The sequence below is a fragment of the Artemia sp. Qi Xiang Cuo genome, chromosome 5, assembly GCF_049724085.1.
Source record: "Artemia sp. Qi Xiang Cuo chromosome 5, ASM4972408v1, whole genome shotgun sequence".
NCBI classification, from domain to species: domain Eukaryota; kingdom Metazoa; phylum Arthropoda; class Branchiopoda; order Anostraca; family Artemiidae; genus Artemia; species Artemia sp. Qi Xiang Cuo.
This window is the reverse complement of record NC_142798.1, coordinates 80613459-80640616: the sequence shown is the minus strand read 5'-3', so window position 1 is coordinate 80640616 and position 27158 is coordinate 80613459. Positions and strand designations below refer to the sequence as shown.

At 34.4% G+C, this 27158-nt stretch overlaps 1 protein-coding gene across 1 annotated transcript in view; it reads left to right on the top strand.

Moving 5' to 3' along the window:
* fra (neogenin protein frazzled) overlaps positions 1 to 27158 on the top strand; it is a 173226-nt gene that overhangs the window by 51924 nt on the left and 94144 nt on the right. Inside the window, exons 5-7 of the mRNA XM_089089232.1 lie at positions 9879 to 10043; positions 14504 to 14623; positions 24086 to 24227. Of these exons, the coding sequence (XP_088945358.1) occupies positions 9879 to 10043; positions 14504 to 14623; positions 24086 to 24227 (427 nt within the window). The remainder of the gene's footprint in view (positions 1 to 9878; positions 10044 to 14503; positions 14624 to 24085; positions 24228 to 27158) is intronic.

Sequence of the window (27158 nt, the reverse complement as noted above, 5' to 3'; positions counted from 1 at the left end):
ATCTTCATTGAATCCACCACCTTTACTAATCATACTACGTAGGTAAGTGAAGCTATCCACTTGAACAATTTTCTCCTTGCCCAACATCACCTCTTTACCTTCACTTATTCCCAGTCTAACCGACGAGGTCTTCATAGTATTAATTTTCAAAACGTATTCTCGCACTCTGGACTCTCAAAACCTCCAAAAACATTAATTTTATTAATATTTCTCATAGGACACCCACATGGTCAGCCTAATCTAAGTCCATTTGATTCTATGCTCTCCCAGGTGCTTCCCCTTTTTCAAAAATCATATTCATAATCTTCTGTTATTATAATCCCTGTTTATAATACCCGTGGTCCAAGGCCACTGTGAGCACTTTAGAGACTATAGGCTTTTTCTGGCGACGTTGTCGATAAATAATTTGTTCTGGCGAGACATTGTTGACCAACAATCGTGTTCTAGCGACCAAAAAAGGTTTTATTGATCAACATTTTGGATGAAAACGACCCACATTTGAAATCATTGTTTGTAAGACTTGTTGGTCAAATTTAAGTAGGAATTTCAAGAATGGATATCATGGAGGAAAATTGTTTTTGTTCTTACAATTTTAGAAGAAATAAAAACAGTTAATTTGCAATAACGATTGTTATGTTTATTGTTGACTTCATCTCTTACCTAAAACAAGATGTTAGAAAGTATATTTTTTTTTAATTGCCCACCTCTTTCCCCTCCAAATGGCACTGAAGACATTTTCATGTATTTAGTTGAAACTTTCAGGATTTGGTCAAACAGTGAAGAAGTGCATAAACAGTGACATTCATAGGATTAAACATGAGTTTAATTGAAAATAATAAGTAACGTTTGATTTTGAAAATATTGCTATTTATTTCCATCAATAATAAAAAATGGTGTTCTCGTGAAAATTATTGTTGATCCACAATTGTTGATAAACAAATCTGTTCTTGCGATTTGCTCAACATTGGGGCATAACTTACAACACTTGCCCCCGAGCTCTGAGGGTTTTGGACTATCATAGGCAGCGCAATCGCGCTGCCTAAGTAAAGAACGATGTTGACACAATGTATTAATTATTATTTTTTTCCTTTAGACCAGGAAACTTCGTATCGAAGGAGTTGTCGTAGAAACTTTGAAAAGGGCTCATTCGATTAAAAATTGGAGTGACTTGTGCCCTTTTTAATAGTCGAAAGTAACTGGAGGGCAAATAATACCCCTTCCACGCCCACCACTTTCCCAAACACTTCCAATCAAAATTTTGAGATATCCATTTTGTTCAACGTAGTTGATTTCCAGATAGAAATTATGTGTTTGAGGAGGACACTCCCCCACATCCCTCAGGGCAAGGGTTGTAAGTTAAACCCTGGGGGCATATAATGTTTTTATAGAAAGCGTTGTCGTAAAAACTTCAAAAAGACTCGTTCAGCTGGAATCTCAAAAAGCTAGTGCCCTTATTGATAGTAGGAAATGATCTAAAGGCAACAAGCAGTCCTCTTAAACCCACAATTTCCCAAGGTATTTCCAATCAAAATTTTTAGGGGACTATTTTACTAAGTATAGTATAAAATTCAGGAAATCCGTTCTTTGAGGATGACAAATCCCGTACTCAAACACAGCCCTCAGGGCAAGGGTTGTAAGATATGCCCTGTGGGCATTTAAGGTTTTTATAGAAGCGTTGTCGTAGAAACTTCAAAAAGGGCTCATTCGATTGGAAATTGAAATGGCTAGTGCTTTTCAATAGTCGAAAGTGATTGGAAGGCAACTAAAACACCTTCCACGCCCATCATTTCCCCTAACACATCCAATCAAAATTTTGAGATTGTCATTTTGTTCAACGCAGTTGAAAGTTCTGGAAATTATACCTTTGAGCTGGACACTCCCCCCACAGTCTTCAGGGCAAGGGTTGTAATTTATGCCCTAGGGGCATATAAGATTTTTATAGAAAGCGTTGTCGCTAGAAACTTCAAAAAAGGCTCATTCGATTGGAAATTCAAAGAGTTAGTGCTCTTTTTAATAGTCGAAAGTGATTGGAGGGCAACTAACCTCCCATGCCCACCTTTTCCCCAAACACATCCAATCAAAAGTTTGAGGTTATATATATATATATATATATATATATATATATATATATATATATATATATATATATATATATATATATATATATATATATATATATAATATATATATATATATATATATATATATATATATATATATATATATATATATATATATATATATATATATATATATATACAAAATCTGATAGTTTATTTATATATGAAGATGTCAAAATATGAAAATAGTTTATATGACATTCATTTTTATTGTCATTGTTCAATCCAAAAATTTGACACCAAACTATCCTATCTGACTTTTATTGGCTAATACTGGTTGGCATAAGGATAAATAAATAATAATCCACACTTTCATATGACCATTAATCTTGCGTTTCGAAATCAAAATGTTTCATTCCTGAATTTGTTTGTGATTTCACGGGTGCATTCCAGTTGCTCCATTCTATAAAGCCAAATTTTTGACATGCCATATATTTCTTAGCTCGGCGAGGCGTGTAGATTCTTTCGTTTTCTTGCGTGCTTTACTCTTTCTTAGAACTATGATTGATGACATCCGTCTTATTATTGACTGGGAAAGTTTTTGTCATTATCCTTCGCTTCTTCATCAGACAATGTTCTTGACAGAAAAGACAATGTGAGGTTTATTTAATTTTTCTATCAGCTTTGAAGGACTAAACTAAACAGTTAGTTGTATGAATCAGACAATTTCTTCAATTAAATATCGATCTTATATATATATATATATATATATATATATATATATATATATATATATATATATATATATATATATATGTATATATATATATATGTATGTATATATATATATATATATATATGTATGTATATATATATATATATATATATATATATATATATATAATACATTGTTTATGTGTTTCTGTCTTTACACTGAATAAACAGCTTAGCCGTTCAAGCTAGAAAATGTGAAATTTTACAGAATAATCTTACAACAGTAAGAATGTCCCCCCCCCCCCCAGCGAATCCTCTTGGAATGGCACCATGCAAGGACTGGAGATCTTAGTGGTTGGCCGTAGGGAATAGAAAGTGTGAGATTCTGACCGTAGAGAGTGAATTGAGTGGAAGGAGCAATAGAAAGGCGGTAGAGAGCTTTTGCCGTACAGACAAAGGGAGGTGATAAAAATCCTGCGAAGCAGCCGTCTTTGCTTGCAAAAGAGCCTTTTTCTTTTCTAGTTCATTATATAATAAGACACCAGAAAAGCGAATAAGTAAGGACAATAAATTGAATGCTCCAGTATGATTTCGACCAATGTTATTTTTGCACTTAATAATTGATGAAAATGAAGTTTGCCAGTGGAAAATCACTCTTCTACGAAAGCAAAATAAGTGATATTGTGGTATTTTTTTTTGCTTACCACTACACCGTTGAACATGAGTCCCCTTGGTTCCTTAAAACCTACTATGTGACGTCTCTAAAGACAATAAATTCCTAAATATGATGTGAAAATATACAAAAGAAATATTTGACGGAGATAGTAGATTGAATTGTTTTTCATTTATCGTTCCTTTTTTTACTATCAACAACATTGTTGCTGTTGTTGAGCTTTCATTTTCTATACTATACGAAACTAGCATTATTCTAATAATATACATTTTAGTCATATTACAAGAAAGTACATGTCGCAACTTTTTTGGCAGAATATAATCTTTGGTAGTAATAATGTAGTTCAATTTACTGATTTTCAACTAATTTTAATTTTGAAACATGGCATCACCTTTATCGAATTCCATTCTTCATGAGTGTCAAACATACGTTTCCCATAAAAATGGGTTGCTTTTTGATTATTTTCGGATAAGTGTTGTGTCATATATCAATTTTTTGTGGCTTGTGAATGCTATCCCACTCTTGCGCGCTTTATTCTTTCTTGAGGCTATGATTAATCGACTGTCATTTTTTTGTAATCTGTGCTTCTCCATCAGACAGATGTATAGACACAACGAACTCTAAGTAAGGAGTGACTTGGCCCAACAGTAACCGAAACTCTAAAAAACGGAATTTTGATAACAATATATTCATAAAAAGTTATCTTCTTATGCTGATTCCATATATTTAAAGTTCATTAACTTAAATGTTACCCATTAAAAGCTACAAACCCGAGAGAATTGTCGCAATTTTTTTAAAAAAAGGGAGGGAGCACCCTCAAAAGTTAAGTGACTTTTTGAACTTTTCCGTTATGCCTATACCAATACTTAAAATGTATTCTTTAGTCTTTAACGGGAACTCAGTTGAACATAAAATTCATCAGGTATTTTGTTAAAATGTCTTAAGTTAAACTACGGTTGATTTCTTTTTATTCTCGAGTTTAGTAACATTGATTTTCTTATATAGCAAAGGACAGAAAAATATATATCCTTTTCTGTCATGTGTTTATTTGGTTTTCTCCTCATCGAAAACGACGATTAAAACATCATTTCCAGCGTTTTACTATTTATGTCTAGGATTTCTGGCTTAAGGTGGAATAAAGGATTTGGAAGGGGAGATTTTAGGAATCTATAGAAGATTTGTATGTATTTTACTTAATTAGTACATGTACAAACTCTTATTTCAACAAAATTCTGCCATTTTTTCTAGAAGAGACAAAATATTTTCAAAAAATTAAAGGTGCCTAAACCAGCACACGTGTTGGGAATCCCTGATCGATCCCTGATCGATAATATCAATAATTAAGAAGAATCAAGGTTTGAATCAGCAGGGGCGTCAATTTGTTGGGGGAAATTTAGTTTGCCCCCTATATCACCCCTAGATTTTGATGAATAACTTATTTTGGTATTTTTATTGAAAGGGCCTTTTTTGTATTTTCATTAGAAAGATTAAAAACAAAAATAAAACGGACGTCCTAGACTTTGAAATTACACACTTGCCTCCTTCCCTATATTTTTGTGAATTGGGCCACTGATAACCAGCGTTTTTGTTTGGGCCACTGCAAGGTGTGAGAAAGGACTTCTAAGAGAAAATTTTAGGAATCTGGTAGATTTGTATGTATTTAACTTACTACATGTACAAACTCGTATTTCGACAAAATTCTGCCACCTCTTCTAGAAGGGGGCAGGGGCAAAATATTTTAAAAAAATTAAAGGTAGGCCTATGTAGACTTAAACACATGTTGGGAATCCCTGCTATACTATAAGATCAATAACTAATAAGAATCAAGATTTGAATCAGCAGGGGTGTTAATTTTTTGGAGGAATGTAATTTGCCCCTTATACCTCCCTAGATTTGGATAAGTAACCTGTTTTATTATTTTTATTGAAAGTGCCTTTTTTGGTATTTTCGTTGCAAAGATTAAAAAAAGAAGCAAAATAGACCTCCTAGATTTTGAAATTCCACATTTCCCCCCTCCCCTGTATTTTTGTGAATTGGGCAATTTCTAACAAGCGTTGGGGGCAGGAATAATCTCAGAATTTAACGCATGGGGAGCCAATCCTTCGGGGAGGGGGCGTATCTCAAAAATCACCCTTTGAATCCACCCCCCCCCGGGTTGAAGGCATAGTTGCCTTGCATTAAGGTAGAAATGGCTGGTGCATTTTTTTAGAAAGCATAATTTATTGGAGTCACCCTAGATAAAATATTCTAAAAAATAATGCGTTTTTATTAGGATAAAATGCATTTGTATAGTACATTTTTAGCAGTATAATTTCACTAGTATAATTTCCCAGCATAATTTTTTTCCAGAATAGTGTAGTATTTACTAATATAATATGTTCACATTCTTATCTGTGGGTAGATAGCTTTTACCTATTTTCCGCAAAACATTGCCTGTCAGAAACACATATTTTGTAAATCTAATCCAGAACAAAACGCAACACTGGCATAATTTCTTCAAAATCCTGGGGGGGGGGGAGTTGGAGCCAATTTTCCCAAATCAAGTAAAAATGACACTAAAAACTGAAAAATGTGCCAATTGGTGCCATGAAAGGACTATATGGTATTATAAAAGTACTATAAAGATACTTTATATTACTACAAAGGTAAATGTATACTTAAGAAAACTGATCCGTTTCTGTTGATGCTTGAATTATGCAGGCTTATCTTAGTTTTCACAGGATTTTTGAAGAAACTAAATTTCAGCTGGGGGGGGGGGGCAAACCAAGTTCTGGGAGGTGCAGTTGCCCGCCTGCCCCATAGCAAACTACACCCCTGAAAGGGAACCCAATATTTACTCTTCAAGAGGCATTTTTCTTTCACCGGGCAACGTGAAAGTCGACTGCCAAAACAAAATTGAATCTTTATTTTTAGTGTTTTCCGTCCCTCATGTGCTTCTTTACGAGTCCTCATACCAAATCCTTATTTCCTCAAGATCATTTCCACTGCTTCAACTGGATCCGAATTTTGTTTAACGAAAATTTACTATTTAATCCAGCTGTCAATTTTGAATTTAAAAGCTAATCCTACTAGTTATAAATTCTAAGCTATTTCTAACCCAAACATCCGTCGTGCAACAAGGCATTCATTCAGTCTGTAATAGAGGAAGTTGAATTAATTGCTGTGGAGACAATAGACAATGGTGTTTTTGAATGACAGTTAGACAATAGAGAATTTGTGCCCTATTCAATGAGGAATATCTGCAGGCAATTTCGGAAAGAAAAAAAAATCGTTGAAAAATATATTTTTGGCTGTACATATTGTCATGACTGTATCATAAAGTTTTTCTTAAGCGTAGACTGATTAAATTATTTGTCGGTTAGTGGATTTAGGTATTAAATCTATATTTTCTTCTAAATGTTAGTTTATTGAAAGCATCGGCGTCAATTTAGTGGGGGGGGGGCAGATGTTTGTGCCCCTATATTTTTGTCTCCCCCCCCCCTAGATTCGGAAAATAATCTTTTCGGTTTTTTTTTATTGAGAATTAAAAAATGACAAATTTGCCCATCCCCCCACTCCTTCAGAATTTGAAAAAAATGCATTTTGCCCCCCCCCCTTAAATTTTATGAATTGGTGCTACTGGTTGAAGGTAATTGTTTATCAATGGAACTCCAGGAGATAAATCATGTCCATTCCATAAAGTATTAATTTTCTTTTATTTATATGTAATTTTGTTTAGTTCCAAAACGTATGACATATGTTTGATAATCAGTGCTATATTTTGCAATAAAATTGAAGTTTCAGTTTTTAACGTAAGTCATCCAATAAAATGGGAATTTTGTTAAAAGAAGAAATAAAGACGCCTTAAGTTTTCTTCTGAGATGCCGGTATTTTATGTTATTGTTGGTCTCTAGGTATCACTCAAACTGTGTTTTAAAGTGTTACATCTCCTAGAACCTAGGTCTTGCACACCAGGGAAGGGGTATTATTTCCAAAGGGATTGTTTAAAGATGACTTTAGGTAGTATAGGTACCCGTTAGACTTACCGCACATTGAACAACCTCTTACCTTAGATATTAGTTCCTCCAATCCCTCCAAAAGCAAATAGAGTGTCATTGAGTAGCCTCTAGCCTTTTCTCAGGTGAGCCGCTACGTGTATGTCCTCTCACTCAGGAACGAGACTGGGTGGATGGCTGTTCAGTCTTATGTTCGTCCTGTGGCCCGTGATCATAGGTCATCTTCCTTGACGGGCGTCTCCCGGCTGCCAGCGGAGAAGCATTTTTGGAAGTATGTGATCTGGCATGCGGAGGACATATTCAAGGTATCGCCATCTTCTTTGTCTCACAGTGGAGTCAATGCTGGTAGACCTGTGCGAATATGGATTTTGACGTTGCTTACGAGGTTTTTTTTCAGCTTACCCTTAAGATCTGGCGATGGCAATTATTCTCAAAGGCAACAAGGTGTTTTTTCTTGCTCTGCAGTTAACTTTAGGCAAATGAAACAATAAATTTAGGCGTATCAACCAATAATATCAAATAATATGCTATATGAAAAATGGAGTTTGATCCCATTTTCTAGGGCGACAGTGAAAGAAAGGTTAAGATGGCTAGGGCACGTGTTACAGATGAGACATTACGGATAGCCAAAGATTGTGTTTTTTGGCCATCCATATGAGGTCAACCCAAGAGTGGGTTGTAGCCAAATGGGGAAGGAAGAGGTCATATGTAAGGATTTAATGGAAATTGGAACTTCAAGGGAGGAAATAAAGATTGAAGCTTTGAATATATTTGAATGGAGGAGAAGTAGGTACAGCTGTCTTAGCTTCAGGTGGCTTGGTTCTGCAGAGAGTTTTCAATAGTAGTATCTTCCAACAAAGCGCAGACTATGTGGTCCATTATTAAAGTATGGAAATATGAGTCTACAATAATCGTAGTGTTATTTTCAAAAGTGTTTGAACTTATTATTATGTTTTATACGTTTTGTTGTATTTGTATTATCCATGGCCCATGCGGCTTTTGTGAAAAATATATCTATATCTATCTATCTTTGCTGTCTATAACTAGTGTTTTTTTTCGAACAAAAAGCAAAAAAAAACAATTGTTAGAATTCGAAACAATCGTCCAAAATGAGGGATATCTCGACTCCGCTTTGGCCCATAGTCTGGGATATCTGATTCGAAGAAATACAACACAAAACTTGTCGATCTCTCTAGATGTATTTACATAGAATCAAACTCAGAAACAAGGTAAAAAAAAAAACACAAAAAAAAACTGACTAATAATTTTTCCAGTCGAAACTGTTTGGTTTAATATCGTATGTTGCATACATTTTAATCGCTAACTATTGAAAGACCACACAAGACAACTACATAATAACTTGTCTGCAAGTGTAAATTTGACGGAGGAATAAGGGACATTTTGCAGATGGCGAATGCAGTGAAGATGCAAAGAGGCGAATATCTACGGCATGGGTATTTTTTTTTTTTTGAAGTTTAAAATAGTGTGTGAAAGAATAAAAAGATGGTTCTCATAGATATGATTAGAATTTAAGAAGCCTCGATAATGTTCAAGTAATGGTTTGGGAAACCTCAGTAATGGTTGTTGAATATGCTTCTGTTCTGAGACGTGGGAGCTTTGACAAGTTGAGGGGGGGGGGTATGGTAGATGTTTTACAAATGAAATGCCTAAACATTTCTGCACTACAAGCTCCTATTGGGCTTATAATCCGTGTACAGTTTTGTAGCGAGATAAATTCAGAAACACTATGTGTTACATGGCTATCAAAATAGTATATCTGCAGCATCTTGGGAGCGGCTTAGGGTGTGAAGCTGAAACCTTCAGGGAATGGTTTGAGAAATTATTTCAAATCCATCCCCCAAGCGATTCCTGAGACACTGCAGATACGCTATTTTTATAATCTGGGTACACGTCATTTGTGACAGTGTACATCGCTACTTCCCCATGAATTGATTCTAATTCAACGGTGGCTCCTAGTGCCATGGATTTTGAACAAATTGGAGATACAACTTTTAAATCCTCCCCTTGCTCCATTACACCTCAGTCAAAATCAGGGTTTCCCCAGCACTCGTTGAAAGTTCAAACTTAATGTCGTTCTCGAAAGCAATCATGACTTAGTCCTGCTTCTTAATGTTAATTCTGCTTCTTAGTGTTCACGATATTTTTATCGTGTTAATTGTTTTGAGTTACTTCACTTTGCATATGGTACTAAATAAATGTAGGAAACTGAAAAGCATTAGATCTCTTTTTTCATCGGCTTCATTCATGTGAAACCCCTATGGGGAATTGAATATGCTTTAGTCCCTTTCCCTACAAGTTCACAGCATTGTCATTTTTCTTTCTTCATCAAATACCACACGTTGTTTAGATTTCCCGCTTTTTATATTTTGCTTATTTGTTTAATGTCATCTCATCAAGATGGATTTTAACTTTCAGCGCCGCCAAAATTTGAAGAGGAGGCGAAGGATTTGAATGTGGTCAAAGGTCAAACGGCAAGTCTCAGCTGTATTGTTCATGCAATACCACCTGCATCCGTTAGCTGGCTGAAGGATGATGTCCCAATTTCCTTGGAAGACTTTAGAGTTAAGGTGTTCCAGTCAGGTAATAGTTCAATCCAAGCAATTATGTCTTGTCTTGTTTCTTTTCATTATAGTAACCGGTTTGGCTAGGTTGGCTTTCGGACTCTCTGCTCGAAAATTCCACTCCGAAATTTTAACGTTGTCCCCTTCTAAATCTTATTTTCGAATAATTCGAATTTCTTGTGCTTTACTTTCAAGTGCCCCCCCTCACGAAATATATTATTGTGTACGTGTCTTCTGAGGACCGAACTATGTGTTCAAGATAATTAGTAAGTGATAATTAATAATTAGTAGCGAAAATAAGTGATAATTAATAAGCGCGAAATTAATAAGTGCTTTTTTGTGACTGGGTTTCAATATGCAAAAACTAAGGATTTGAATGTGGTCAAAGGTCAAACGGCAAGTCTCAGCTGTATTGTTCATGCAATACCACCTGCATCCCAATTTCCTTGGAAGACTTTAGAGTTAAGGTGTTCCAGTCAGGTAATAGTTCAATCCAAGCAATTATGTATTGTCTTGTTTCTTTTCATTATAGTAACCGGTTTGGCTAGGTTGGCTTTCGGACTCTCTGCTCGAAAATTCCACTCCGAAATTTTAACGTTTTCCCCTTCTAAATCTTATTTTCGAATAATTCGCATTTCTTGTGCTTTACTTTCAAGTGCCCCCCCTCACGAAATATATTATTGTGTACGTGTCTTCTGAGGACCGAACTATGTGTTCAAGATAATTAGTAAGTGATAATTAATAATTAGTAGCGAAAATAAGTGATAATTAATAAGCGCGAAATTAATAAGTGCTTTTTTGTGACTGGGTTTCAATATGCAAAAACTAAATATTCTCTAATATTTATATATTTTGAAGTGTTGCAATCAGGTAGTAGTTAAGTTCAAAAAATTATATATTTATGGGCCAATAGGAGATAAGGTATTATAGACCCTAATGCTGCCATTGGCAGATACATTGAAGCTTATCAAACAGTTCGTGGTAACGAACTGTAAGTAAGGAGCGACCCGGCTCAGTTGTAACCGAAACTCGAAAAAACGGAATTTGTTACCAATAGATGCATCAAAAGAATCAGATTGTTATGCTGATTTCAAATAAATAAGTTTCATCAAGTTTAGTCTTACCCATCAAAAGTTGCGCGCCTGAGAAAATTTGCCTTATTTTCGAAAAAAGGGGGAAACACCCACTAAACGTCATAGAACTTTAATGAAAATCACACCTTCTGATTCAGCGTATCAGAGAACCATACAATAGAAGTTTCAAGCTCCTATCCGCAAAATTTTGGTATTTTGTATTTTTTGCCACAAGAAATATAACGGATGTGAGTTTTTTTTTTTTTTTTTTTTTTTTTTTTTTCCTCAATGGGAATCGTATCGTCCCAGTGGTCCTAGAATATCGCGGGAGGGCTCTTTCGAACAGAAATTAAAAGTTATGGTGCCCTTTCCTAAGTGACAAAAAAACGGAGGGCAACTAGGCCCCCTCCCACGCTCATTTTTTACCAGAGTCACCCGATCAAAATTTTGAGATAGTCATTTTTTTCAGCATGATCGTAAAATACCATAACTATGTCTTTGAGTATAATTTAATCCCCCACAGTCCGCGGGGAATGGTCTGCAAGTTATGAACTTTGCCCAATGTTTACTTATAGTATTGGTTATTGGGAAGTATACAGAAGTTTTCAGGGGGGGGGGGGTTATGGTAGTTGGGGGTGGGTGGGTTGGGGGTTAAGTAGGAGGGTCTTTCCATGGAGGAAGTTTTCATGGGGGAAGTGACATTGCTATAAAGGGGGCGCTGGATTTCCCAGCATTATTTAAAAAAAAAAGGATCAGAAATTAAAAATAAAAAATCAGTTTTTTCAGCTGAAAGTAAGGAACAACATCAAAACTTAAAATGAAAGTACAATAAAAGCTTTAGCGTAAAGAGCGAGGTATTGACTAGGGGGCGAACCCACTAATATACGTAATGAAAATATACAAATATAGAAGTTCGTTACGTAAGTTAATTCGTAAGTTACGTCAGATCATAATTTCGAAAAAGCCAGTTAGCCAAAAAAAGGTAAAATTAATATGCAAATTTCGTTTTAATTATTCATGTACGGTGAGCCAAAATCAAAGCTGCATTAATTAAAAAACGTTCAAAAATTAAAAAAAACATTTTTTTTTAAACTGAAAGTAAGGAGCAACATTAAAACGTAAAACGAACAGAAATTATTCCGTATGTAAAAGGGGCTGTCCCCTTCTCAACGCCTCGCTCTTTACGCTAAAGTTTGAGGCTGTCACACAACTTTATTTAACAATACAACTTTATATAAACAATAAAAAAAACTTTAGCGTAAAGAGTGAGGTGTGGAGGAGGGGACAGCCCCTTTCGTATACGGAATAATTTCTGTTCGTTTTAAGTTTGAATGTCGATCCTTCCTTTCAGTTAAAAAAAAGCTTGTTTGTTTTATTTAATAATAATGGAATCAATGGACGCTTATGGTGTTCCCTTTCAAAACAGTCAATGTATCGCTTTTTTGTAATTATTGTCCTTGTTATATGTAATGTAATTGTTTGGTTAATTATTATGCTTGTGTGCTTATTTTATGAATTTTAATTGTGCTGTATTTGTCATTTTCCGTATTTTTCTTTTCTTTTTTTCCTCTCTTATACCCCGTTTGTTTTTGTATTTACAACGGGTCATAAATAAATTCAATTCAAATTCAATATTGGTGTGTTTATTTTCATCTAGGCCGGCCTTCGGACTCTTCAAACTCCAAAATTTCCCTTCAAATTTTGAAGAACTGTCTTCTTATTTTTTATTTCATATAAATTTCATATTTTACATTTGTTTGGAGTTCCCGTCCCGAAATACAATTCCTTTTGAAGACCGCACTATCTTTTTAAGACAAATGTTACCACAAAATAAAAAAAAGTGACAATATCTTGTGACAGGGTTTCAATGTGTAAAATCTGTATGTTTTTAGGTGTTCCAATCAGGTAATACTTCAATTTGAAAAATTATATAATGGTAGGTTTTATGTCTATTATAGTAACTAAGTTTGGCCAGGCTGGCCTTTGGACTGATGCAAAATCATGGATTTTGACACGAAATGATAAAGTGAGGCAATATTTTATTCTGATAGGGCTGCTGTATCTAAAGTACAAGGACGTCACAATTAAATCAATTTTTGCTCCATGGAACCATCTTATGCCTATTTAAAATTGAAAATCGCGGTCTTCTAAGATTTTTCCTTTTTTTAAGTTTTCATGCAAGTTTTTTTCGTTTTTTAATTTGGCGCCAAAAACTGTATAACTGCATGTGAAAGCTCTTTTCCATTAAAAACCGGATTCTTTGTTTTTTCCTAATTATTAAAGATTTATATTGTTTTTATAAGCTTCCATTTGACCATCAGACTTCATTTTCACTATCCTTGGTGCTTTAAAACTAGATTTAAAACGAACAAAAGAGAAAAAGCAAAATTTTCGTTACTGAATAGTCCTACATAGGCTATATTTCATCAAGGACATGACCCTTCACTTGATCTTGCCGCAGGACTAGGCATTTTCGGTTTCACCCGACATCTGGAATTTGGATTTTACGTCGCAATTTGCTTTTACCCAAAGCTTCCCAGACTCACGCCGGCTGAGTTACACCATTAATACACATCCAAGGCAAAAGGTTTGCCTCATCTAATACTCGGACCCTTGTCCGGAAAGACGTAGAATTACAAGTCCAGCGTGCCATCCCATCAGCTAGGGTAAAAGCAAAAGCCAGGAACTTTTGAAATCTGGCATCAAACATATTGGAAATATGACATATTATGACTATCTAGTATTTTATGCAGAAAAATGTGTTTAAAAAAGTAATATTTTAAAGATATATTAACACGCAGTGAAACCTTCAGACTCAGTTTCCTCCTCAAATTCCAATATTCCTATAATATTCCTTTAATTTCTTATGTTTCTGTTTATTTTTTCATACAAAACAAAGAAAAAAGTAAGCTCAAGATTTTCACAATTAACCTAAGCCTACATATTCGTAATATAATACACCTGTTTTGTAGTTTATTTTTCGTATAATTAATTTTTTTTGCTATTATTTATATTAATTTTTCTATTAATTCTATATATTAATTGGTTAGAATTCTGGGATCATGTTGCCTATTCCCAACTGAAAATCCCTGGTTTTCTTGCATTTTCCAGCCCAAGTAGCGCAAGTTTTTAGTCTAGATTACTACCCTACTAGCCACAATAGTATATTTAGAACTAATTTTACCATTTTTTTAACGGGAAAATTTCTACATTGTTTTTTACTTACTTTATTAAAAAGAGCTTATTTGTATCAATTAATTAGCACATTACATTTTTTACTAGCCCAAATGGCAATATTAGCCCAACGTGCCAGTGATGGGGTCAGTATTTTCTCAGCGGGGCAAATAGGAAAATTAAATGTTCCGTATCATTCATGGTTCTATACTCATTAATTTTAATATTATAGGTACACTTGAAATACTGTATGTTGACGAAGATGATCAAGGTATCTACAAATGCAATGCTTCAAATTCAGAAAAATTTGTACTAAGTTCTGGAGCAATGCTTTCAATTTACAAAAAAACAGGTTTGTGTTTTTTTTTCTTTTGATTTTCATCTGATTTGTCATTTCTCACTTCATTCTTCTCTTGCAGCTGAACCAGTCGTTTTCGCACCTCATGTTGCACCTTCCACCTCACCTTTAATTTATCTCTTCATTGCCTGAATATTGTTCAGTACTTTCTGTTGAGAGGGCGCTGACTTCTCCCCCCCCCCCCACCCCAGTTACTGTACATGTCATAACGCCACATGTGCCACACAGTTCCGTCTGCGGCACACATGACACAATTGTGCCTGGCACAATTCATCATCATTTGATGATTAATTAAAATCAAGTATTTGCGGGCATATATCAAGCCATGGCTAATTTTTGAAAAAGTCAAGACAGATAGTCCGAGTGAGTGAGTGAGAGGCAAATCTGGGATAAGCCCTTTTTAGGGCTGTATAAAAATGATGTCATTTCATTTATTGATAGATAAGTCAATCTATCATCCGTCCATACGCCATTTCTAGGGCAGAACTAAGGTAGATAGTCATAGAATTAAGGGGTGAAAGATTCGATTGATTTTGGGCTGACGCGTGACGGCCAATATCCACTGGACTTGCATGTCACTTGGCACAGTTTCGCCACGCTTGGCACAGTCCCCAGAACGCTTGGTATACTCCTCAAAACACTTGGCACGTGCCACCATGTGTACATGACTTCCGAGAAAGAGCCACCCCTCGCTTTCTGTTTTATGCATTTGACCGATTTAGAGGCTCAAGCGGTTCAATTTTGTAAGGCTGTAGATGGAAATACAAAAAAAAATAATAAAAATACGTTTGTGCATAACTTTGTATTATTTTAGATCAAGCATCTTTTAAAAGTAATGTTCTTTAAATCTTAAGTGGGTTTTCCACCGGCTGCCCGATAAATAACGGTCGCTACATAAGCCTATGACCTGTGATAGTGCAGTGGGTTGATCTCCGCTTCGCAATACGGGCCCCCGGGAGAGGGAGCTCGATATCAGCTACCAGAGGCCTGACGGTGAAGGGGACCTGTTACTTAAATAAATTTCCACGGCATTAAAATATGCCCATACGCCGGAAATGGCCTAGGAGAAGCTATTTAGTTTTTTTTAATTAGTTTTTTTTTAATTAGTTTAGTTTTTTAATTAGTAAACTATTTAGTTTACTACAAAATCATATATTCATCTGACTTGGATTATCCAAATTATCAAGCTAATTTTTGGCTTTTCGTTAAACTAATTCTAATTAGCTCTAAGCTAATTTTGTTTTAAAAAATCTTTATCGTTTTCGCTCTTAAGAAGAAAAACTAAAAAAATTACAAATATTCCTTGAATCAACCTATTTTGACTTTGTCGATTAAAAACAAAAATAAAAATTCAAAAATGTTTCAGAACAAAAAAGAAAGGATTATATAAGTGAAGAGCCATACTAAACCCTTAAACGAGCAGAAGTAAAGTCATCTAAGTTGAAAAGAACAAACTTTAAAAAGAACATAAATTAGCTTGATGAATAAATGAAATGTAAAAATAATAGAAGTTAAAATAAATTTCTAATTTTGAATGAAAATCAATAGTTTGTAAAGAAAAAGAAAGAAAAAAACATGTAACGCTAAGACAATAGATACTGAGCGTCGTTTGCTTTTAAAGATAAAAGAAATATACTTAAAAATTTTCTCTTTTTTATTATAATACTGTAAATAGAAAATTGCTTAGAGTTCCAATTAATATTACTAGGTTTTATACCATGAATCTGGTTTCGTTAGTTTCATTTTTCGTTAGTCTTATGTCGTAAATTTTATTCACGTGGTCTTCTTTTAAACACATTCGTTTTAAATGTATAGAAGATCATTTGTTACAATCATGCAGTCATTAATATCCTTCAAGTATCGTTCGAGGCACCAGAGCCGGAACCCAGAGATGAGGGTTGTCCGGTTTGACCCCCCCCCCTATCTCCGAACCGTAAATATACAGGTAAAATAAACTATTTAAGACCGTTTGACAAAGTACACGGGAGGTAAACCGTTTCTTTTTCATTGTTTATATAGAGCCCCTACCCCCCACCCCAAAAAAAAAATCTTAAATATATCCCTGCGAGAGCCATGTAAAGGAAACCTAGAAGGATCATAAAAGCTTTTAGAATGCAAGATTACAAGATTACAATAGAATGCTTCAGTTACAGCAACAATGCTGTTTTTAAAATGCTAGTATCTGTTCTAGCTGAAGAACATTTTTCTCTTTTCACTTCTTCTTTTTTTTCGAAAGTTTTCGCCTATGCTTAAATTCCCTTCATCAAGGGGTGTTCGAGGTACAAAAAATAGAGTATACTAAGTAACAATAAAGTTTTTAAGACGCGGGGTCTAGCTTCATTTACTGTAACAGTTTTGTTTTTATTGTGGTCGTATCTATTCTGCCTCGTAAATCAGAAACAACTGTAATTATATTTTAATGTTTTCCGTGGTTCTTTTTTCACAAATGTTTGTCTTTTCTTAGATTCCCTTCATCAATTATCGTCCGACGGATATAAAAAAAGACCACCGGAACTATAAAACCTCACAAGACGAGAAATTTGGTTCCAGTTATTCTAAAGTTCTTATTTTAAATGTATCAAAAAGAATTGCAATTGTATTCCTTGTTTTTAGCTTTTTTTTGCATGCTCTCCTGTGTTTGAATGTCCTGTGTTCCAGTTATGGGACAGAGGCCCTAGTGCTAGAAATAAAAAAAAAAAAAAGAGAGAGAGAGAGAGAGAGAGAGAGAGAGAGAGAGAGAGAGAGAGAGAGAGAGAGAGAGAGAGAGAGAGAGAGAGAGAGAGAGAGAGAGAGAGAGAGAGAGAGAGAGAGAGAGAGAGAGAGAGAGAGAGAGAGAGAGAGAGAGAGAGAGAGAGAGAGAGAGAGAGAGAGAGAGAGAGAACTGAAGAAGTGGTAGGCCCTACTATGGTATGTCTAACTTTTTCGGTGCCTTCAATTCGATGAGGATTGGTTCGATCCAATATAAATTGAATGAAATTTTTCTGTAGAAAAAAAAATCTTAATAAAAAAAATTAATGGATTTTTGCTAGGTTTCTGTTAGATAAAGACAAGGTTAATAATTACCTTTATTTAAAGGTGAAAAACCTTATTTGAGACCGTTGGACAAGTCCACCGGGAGGTAACCTCCTTTTTTCATTCTTTTGGCAAACCTTCCCCCGAAAAAAAAAAATTATTTTAGTCTCCTCAAAAAAATCCTGGACACAGCCCTGCTAGATACATTTAAAAGAAAACCTGAAGTGACTGTGAAAGCTTATACGACGCGAGATTAGCTTCATTTATTATAAGATTTTTGTTTTTAATATAGAATAAGCTTTGGTACTTCCGTATTAGCCAGTATACATTCGAGAAGGGAAGTTAGGTTACTCATAATGAAATATACCAAAATATGATGAAAATATAATACCTCAGTAACATAATTATGGAAACTACAACAAAGAATTATAGAAGTGGGGCCGAGCCGCCCAGAACATATTATATTAAATGCCTAACATAACCTAACCCAACCAAAATACCAATTCTATGTATTAAATAATTAATTAAAATATACCTACAACGTAGATTACAACTGGCCGTAGGCTAATTGTCTCTGAATACAAACAGCTATAAACCTGTTATTGTTTGATCTTGCAGATCCAAGTTCTCGAGTGTGTACTGGCTAATGCTGAAGTACCAAAGCTACAATGCATTTTGTTATTTTCAATTGTTCTTTTGTTTTGAGACTGTTCGTTTATACTTCGATTCCCCTACATTAAGTATCGTGTCGTTCGAAAAAACATGAAAAAGCATATAGAAGCTTATAAGACGTGATATTTACCTTCATTTATTGTAATATTTTTGTTTTTGATCTGGGTGATATCTGTCCTGGCTCATAAACCATAAAGAGCTTTCATTGCGTTTTCTCTTTTTCAATTGTTCTTTTAATTCGAAAGTGTTCGTGTATGCTTAGATTCGCTTCATCTACTGTCACTAGGAGGATATGAAAGAAAGAGCACATTAATTGACTTATAAAAGCTTTTAAGACGTGAGTTTTATCGTCTTTACTGTATCATTTTTGCTTTTATTGTTATAGTATCTATTCTGCTTCGTAAAGGCAAAACAGCTGTAATTGTCTTTTAATGATGTTTCGGCTGTCCTTTTTTCGTCTTTACTTAGATTCTCCTTCATTAAATGTAGTCCAAGCGACATAAAAGCAGCGCCGGAGCTACAAAACCGTTTAAGACGCAATATTTAATTTCAGTTATTGTAGTGTCGTTGTTTTAAATATGATGGTATTGCTTTCATGGGTGTAGGCAGCATTTTGTCTAGGGGGGGGGGGCAGTTGATAGTGTGATTGAGTTTTATCAACTGCTTTTTCTAAACCATCTGCTTTTTCAGCCATATCTAATGTAAATTTGAAGGTCTAGGGGGGCAGCTTCCCCCCCTCCCTACGCCCATGATTGCTTTCGCTTCCTAAATCAGAAAGAATTGTAATTGCATTTTCTTGTTTTTGGTGTGCTTCATCTTTGAAAGATTCACTTAGACTATCAAATATTTTTCTATCAAAATTGTTAAGGACATAAGTGGTGTCCTTCAAGAAGATAAAACCCATCTTATCGTGCTTTAAAGCCATATTGTTAAGCCATTTGCTGTGTTGCTTAAAAACTATAAAAAGTCAAGCATCAATTAAGATAGTTTTCAAAATAGCTTTTACCGGCGATCCAACGTTATTACTGTGAACAGGTTAATATGAATGCAAGAGGGATAAAGTTTTTCCTAACTATGGAACTGAGGCCATAGGGCTGTAAAAGAGAGATAGAAAGAATGAGAGAGAGAGACTGAGGAAAGAGTAAAAGAAAGAAAACAGGAATTATTGTCAGATACAGGGCGGGAGGGGGTGAGTAAATAAATCATTTTTAATTAATGGGTTTGTGAAAGAATTTATCCTGTATCTGTTTGTATTAGTAGAAACAGGAGTCAATTTTGCTATTTTTCTCATTTCTACTTACTCAATTTAGGCAAGAAAAATAGAGAGAGTTTCTTTTTCTTATTAAATAGGAGAGTTTTTTTATTTAAAGAGAGTTTTTCTCTTTTTCTTATAAAATTTTTTATTATTATTTTCTTATTTTCTTATTAAAATATATTCTTTCCAAAGTTTTCACGTCATTTGTATCACATCTAGGAGAATTTATGTTACTCCAAAAAGAAATTCGTAATATTATATTTTTATCTTCATCGGTGAAACTCTATTGTAAAAAATTAAAACAAATTGACAACGAAGTTAAAAAAATGACCCCGTTATCTAAAATCAATGTGGAATTGAGAAGTGTTGCTGTAATGACTATATCTTCTTCTTAAAGTAACGTTTTTTTTTGGATTCAACCAGTTGGGCTAGGTTGTTTAGTATGGGCAAGGCTAATAATTACGCTATATATCCCCTTTATGTATTGTTGGGAACACACTTGAAATTTTTTTTTAACTCTTAAGAACTTTTTTGTCTAAAATTGTCCAGATTATGGTTTTCTGTTGTGGATCTTCCTCTTCTTCAAGAATCGTAAATTGTAAAAGGCCTAGCGCAACCGTCAATGTGCAGCTGCTGTATCTTGTGAAACCATTTGTTAGATATCATGAAGGTTAGTCAGATCAGTTCCGCTTTGCTTTTTTTCACTTAAAGCATAAGTGTTCGGCTAAGTTGAAAAATATATCAGTAGTGCTAAGTGAGAATCGTTTAAATCAATTTTTCCTGGTTTTACATTAGATTGATTTCTTTTTTTAAACACAAAACTGAGCTATGATGAGCAACAGTAGTTCTACTAAATATTTTATTTCTTTTTATCCCATATTTCTATTTTTTTTTGAAGGTTTTTTCTCTGTCTGGATAGGGTTCGGGTATTAGTCAATCAGAAAATGTTATAAAAAATTCTGATTGGCTGGCCCAGTCCTGTTGTGGCGCAGTGGGTTTGATCTCAGCTTGGTAATACGTGAGCCAGAGTTGGAAATCAGCTGCGGCAACGCACTGCTGGGCTTGGAATTTGGTTCCGTTGATGAGATTATGGGAAAGCGTCACCATATTAATCCAAACAAGAAGATTGGCTCGGTCTTAACTAAGTTCAAATTGGTCGAACTTCAGTCTTGATGCAATTTAATTCAGGGAGCTAGCTAAATTTCTATTGTGAATGGGGTTTTCTTTATAAGTAGTATCGAAGTTACCTCAGCTAAATCTTGTCTTTAGTAAATTCCCATTTTGAACGCGCCTTTACACAATTCTTATGCCAAAAATTCAATAGATGATTCCGTAGCCTTTCGGAGCGCCCACATTCAGAACCATACTTGACCACTATCAATGACGTGGCTTCCAGTGTTAGTTCGCAGGTTCTTCTTCCAAACTCTTTTCAACTGCGAAAAAAAAACCCGTGCCTTGTCTTTCTTCTTTTATATCTTTACTACATCCACCATCTTTACATACGAAACTACCCAGGCAAATGAAACTATCTACTTGATCGATTTTCTAGTTACCTAACAATACCTCTTCACCCTGATTCGTTCCTAGCCTGAGCGACGTAGTATTCTTAATATTTATTTTGGTCAACGAAATTTTTTATTAAGGAAGGTGTAGGCCTACTTTGATTTTGAATTAAATACCTACTTTCCTTCAAACACTGTATTTGTTTTGATTCGATCAGGTCTTATTTTTGTGTAACAGGTATTACCCACAATTGAAGCTGACTATTTCTATAAGGCCCGAAACTTAAAACCGTGCTTTTTTATGAAATTCTGTGCCTCATTTTAAAAAAGTGGTCACAAATGGAGTATTCTAAATATTGTCCCCACTAGACACAACTTCTACCCATCTCTTCGGTAATTTTTCAATTCCATCCTCAAAAAGTCAGGCATTTTTGAGGCGATCAATGCATCAACCCATATTTTCTCTATAACATCTTTATACCTCTAACGTCCCTCTATACTATTAGTTGAGGCTTCTAACATGAATGACCCCTGTAAAGCTATTAAACTATCTATGAAAAAATGCAGCATAACGATAAAATGGTAAAAAAGGTTATTGCTCTAATTCTGGGATTCGAGTCTCAGGCTACAAAGTCCCACTGCCTCCACACGCAAAAAACTATAGTACCAGTAGCACCTGGGCTATTCCCCGCCACCTCGGGTATGGTAGTTTGAAATAGGGCTTGCCTATCTCTTTTTGGCTTTGTAGAAGAGCCTTCCTTGGTAGTGCCAAGGTGTCCACTATTGTTTTCCTCCATACTATTCCCTCAAAAGAGAAGGCAGCACTATTCCCTCAAAAGAGAAGAAAGTGTCACCATCACTTGTCAACCATCAACAGTAAGTGGCACCCGATTCTCAGAACAGGTACTAGCGAACCGTTTTCTTTCTCCCACCTTGGATCGCTCTTCATAGGATCTTTTTTTGCCACACGGTCGGGGCTTCATGTGCCCGAGGGACAAATGCCTCCCGGTATGATTTTGGTGGCCATTACTGGCTTCAATTCTTCTAGCGTCGGCAACGTATTCGAGAAAATACCCTGCCTCATGGTCAGACACTGGACAACCCGCCCAGTGGGTTTACAGTGACTGAAACTAGCTGTAGCAAACCCTTATATGTGCCTACTACTGTCAGGCGCACCACGAAAAGGTTTTAACCACTACCCCCTAAGACGAGGGTATGCAAATTACTACTGTTTTATTTGTGGGTGGGAAAACAGAGACTAGAAAAGTCATCATGTTTACTGGCCAAAAGGGAATATCCTATTTCTGGACAAAGAATGTTAGAAATATATGGTAAAACATAATAAAATATATTAAATACACAACAAATATAAGACTTATGCTCTTGAATAAACTTCGTGAAAGCTTTGTATTAGAGTATTGATGATTTTTCATATTTTTGAAAGGCAAATTCGTCAGCCTAAAATCGGACAATTGATAAAAGATGAAATATGTGTATAAAATCTTAAGATTTTGGACAAAACAGGGTGGAAATCTTTTTGTGAAAGCAGCTTTTCATTTTCTCAGAAAATCACTGCTCAGATGACTAAAAACACTGTTGTGGACGTGTTACCTAATTATAGGGTTTGGGCTGTGACATGTCGTTGAAATTACATATTCTACATTCAAATTTATAATAGATTGATTTCCTAAAAATGTGAGGGGCTGTCAGTGGTGAACATTCTGTAAAATTTCTCCATAACAATCTTACAATGGGGAAACAATATCAGAGCGATTGGAGTCCATGTATGCTGACGGATTTTGTTGGTTGTTGGTCATTGTTAAACCTTCTTGCATCCTAAACGCTCAAAAATTTATTAATTTCGGTAACATTTTTATCTAGGGCACTCAATTCCTGGGACTGACAATGAAAACGTAGTAACGTTTTTTTAAACAAATGTGAAAAAGTGGATGGAATTATAAGGTTTTAGCCATTTTCTTACTAAAACAAAGATCTGCCTACGTCTGTATTTTTCTCTACGGGTGCACTGATTTTTAGAAATGATTTATGTAATGCAAAGCGCACCTCGCCTCTTTCAGTTTTTTCCTAATTTCAAACATTCCACTAAATAGAGAGTGAACACTAAGCCAGCACTAAGTCGGTTTTTCCATGATCATTTTTGCCGACTAAGAGACTTTTTTTTTACCATTGAATCTAAACTTGCCATTAAATATGAATGAATGGCATTCATTTCCCGTTCCTCAACAAAAAATTTGCCAACAAAGGAATAATAAATAAAGAAAAAAAGAACATAAATGCAGCATATTACTCACAAACAACAAAAAGAAAACGAAAACATCAAGCAAATCAACATTTTTAGAAAATAACACGAACAATCATGGCTCAGATCACGCGAACTTCTAAACTCATTCTGCCTTTCTATAACGGCGGTATTGGGGTGAATGACTTCACATTTTGGCGTTACTCTCGAATTACTGGCTCAAGGTGTAATATTAAGAAGAAATATGTAATACTTGTAACGGTGGGAACGGAGAGTATGTGTTTTAGTTCCATTTCCGCCATGGAAAGACATCGTAATTTTGACGATGGACTTTACTGCTTGGCACTTCTTTATCAAACAGTTCGTGGTACGACACGGCTTAATACTAACCGAAACTCTAAAAAACGGAATTTTGATATCAATAAATATACTTGATATCGACAAGTATATGATATCAGTAAAAATATATTTTAATGTTGCTCCTTACTTTCAGTTGAAAAAACTTGTTTTTTTTTAAATTTAATTTATAAATGCTTTGACCTAGAAGGGCCGTTTGCTACTTTCGATTTTGGGTGTTTTTCAGAAGACAATCTTTGTTTAGAAATTCTTTATTTTTCAGAAGATGTTTTCCTTATTTATTATTTTTTGTTTAACCTAACATGCTCATTTTAGCTTTGAATTATTTTAGCGAAGGAAATTATTCCTTTCCCCTTTTTTGTTTGAAATGAGTTTTTCCTTATTTATTTTTTTAACAGATATTCAATCCCCGTTTTTTGTGACAACTCCAAGAAATACTGTATCTGTTATTGGTTCCAATGTCACATTAGAATGTGCTGCTAATGGAAACCCATTACCAACTGTTTCCTGGTTGAAGGACGGAACAACTATTGACACGCAGTAAGTTGCATTTCCTGTAAAAGACGGCCTAAAAAGCTAAAAAAAACGTCTGTTTTCAGTAGTAGTTGCTCAATTGTTGTTTGGAAACTCGCAAAAAAGAGGGAAACATGCAAACAATTTAATTAAAAAAAAAAATAAAAAAAAAAATAAAATAATAGAGACATCTAGCTTTAGAAAATTTGTAGTTTCTAGACTACAGAAAAAGTTAAAAAACGAAAATCTGTTTTAATTATTTGTTTGAGTTTTTTTATATTAGGTATTTCAAACTCGATCGACCTGTTTTCAGTAGTGTGTGCTCAAACTGAATAATATTACATAAACTTTACAAAAAGTGAAAAACATGGAGTAAATCTTATTTTCAGAGTAGTTTTTAGAAACAGATTTAGGACGAAAAAATTAGTAATTTTCAATATTATGTAAAAAAAAGTGTTTTCATCACTTTTATTACATTATGCAGGTCAAACTTAGAACGGCCTGTTTTCAGTAATGCGTGCTCAAGGTTTTAGTTGATGCAGTCAAACTGAGTAAAATTATATAAACTTTACAAAAAAAAAGCAAATTTTATTTTCAAAGTATTTTTTGACGCAAACAGATATAGAAAAAATAGTAATTTCTAGATTGTAAAAGAAAGTAAATAAATAAAAGGTGTTTTAATTATTTGTTAGCGCTTTGTTATATTAGGCATTTCAAACTCAGATTGGCCTGTTTTCAGTAGTTTGTGCTCAAGGTTTCAGTTGATGCAGTCAAACTGAATAAAATTATACAAACTTATAAAGAAAAAACTGAATAAAATTTTAAAACTATAAAGAGAAAAACATGCAGCAAATTTTATTTTCAGAGCATTTTTAGAGACAGATCTAGTTTCGAAAATTGAAATTTATACCATATTAAATTACAAAAACTTATAAAAATAACGAGAAAAAACAACTTTTTAATGAAAATAGAGAACGAGGCTGCAACTTGAAGATGTGACAGGTAAAGTTTCGAAAATAAAAGCTACTCTATTATAAAAAGTTGAAAAGCCTTTATTATTTATATTTCCCCAGAATTTTGGTTGATTTGGAATGTGATTTACTATTTAATTAATTATTACTGCTGGGGTAACTGTGATAAATGAATTCTAAGATCATTTTACCTTCTATTTTACGAAGTTATATAGAAGTGGAATTTATAAATGGCTCATCGTCCGTCAAATTGAGATTATTTTGAATTTGGGGAATTGATGTTGTATATTGCCCAAAAAGAAGATTTCTATTATTATAAAAAAAACAAGCTCTTAAACAGCATTCTTATATGGGTTTAATTACAATTGAAGTTTTTAGAGCTGCAAGTCCTGCACGAAAATCAACCAGAGGAACAGAAGGACTACTTGTAAAAAATCTTGTAACTCAACATATTTGCGTTTTCTTACTGGCTTGAATTTCTAGACAGACAAACCAATCAGGTGGGACTTAACCTTTCGCTCTTGTTTACTGGTTTACAATTTTATTCAAGCTATTATTTCTAGCCAATCAAGCTATAAAAAGGTGGGGTTATTTGTGTCTCTGTAAATAAGGGATAGTGTGATTGGTTTGCGAAAATACGTCACATATTTCAACAAATAAAGTTAGAGTACGCTTTTTTCTAAGGAATTTTAGGAAAGTGATTTCCATTTTCTATGGTTGGGTACTTACTAATCCACATCACTCTAATTGGTACTTTGTGGGGAAGTCATCTGAGTGACCAAGTCTTGTCAAGCAGATTCTCAAATATCATCAGAAATTTTGTAAATAAAGTTTTTTCAATTCCAACACGATTTTCTTAATTTCGCCTACTTTGTTTAAATTTCCCTTTTGTATTAGAAATAGAAAAGAAAATAGTACTCCTTTTCTAGCCAAAAAAAAGCCATTTTCTTTTCATTTTACAAATATTAAAGCATATTTGCTTTTCATTTTTCTGTTTTATTCTTTCAGTTTAATAGTATGTGATTATTTTTTGTTTTAAGCTGGGCGATTTTTAAAATTTTTCTAAAAATTAACTGAATGTCTTAGTCCTTATCCACACCCCTAAAAAGTTTCTTTTTTTTGGAGGGGAGAGTTAATAATAATTATTCCTTAAGGTCTGTGGAGTTTATTTTAATGAATGGCATACAACTTTCACGCGCTCATTTTATTCATATTCTTGTGCTATGGTTTTGGTCGGTAATTTGCAAATAGCACACCAATAGTTTCCACTTTTACTTGAAAATTAATTTGTCTACTTATCTCGTATTAAAATTAGCTTTATTTGCCTTAAATTTATGTTACTAATTTTTTTGAGGGAGAGGGCAAAGGTGATATTTGAATTATGAACTTGGTTGAAGTGATAAAAGAGTTAAGAGGCATGCAAGGGCGGATCCAGGATTTTTTTATGGGGGGGGGCAAAATAGGTTGATCCGATAAAATTGCGTTAGGAGCAAGTTTAATTAACGCAAACTTGAGTTAATTCAGTAAATTACATAAATTTAGACTACGCTAGGGGGGGGGGGAGGCGCGCGCCCCCCTCGCCCCCTGGATCCACCACTGGAGGCATGGCTAATTAGAGTAAAGCCAAGACAGATCTGTCAATACAGATCAGTTCTTCGAGCCGTTTGAAGGCAATTGGAGACCAAAAAATGATTTAAAGATTTACGACCAACCATGTGGCCTCAAGACCCTTCATGGCCATGGATTTTCACAATTGAAATGCATTTCTCAGACAACCATTTTACTTCTATAATTGTACTAACATTTTTGACAGTAATTTGTAACAAACAAAACTTTTTTCCCTTTTTCTTTGAAAATTTAGATTTTCATTTTATTTTGCTTTAAGGATTGAATTTATTTAACGCTACATTACTTTATTTTGATCTAAAAACTTTTGTCAGTAGTCGAAAAGATAATTCTCAACTTTTTCCAAAAAACTGCACGCCGT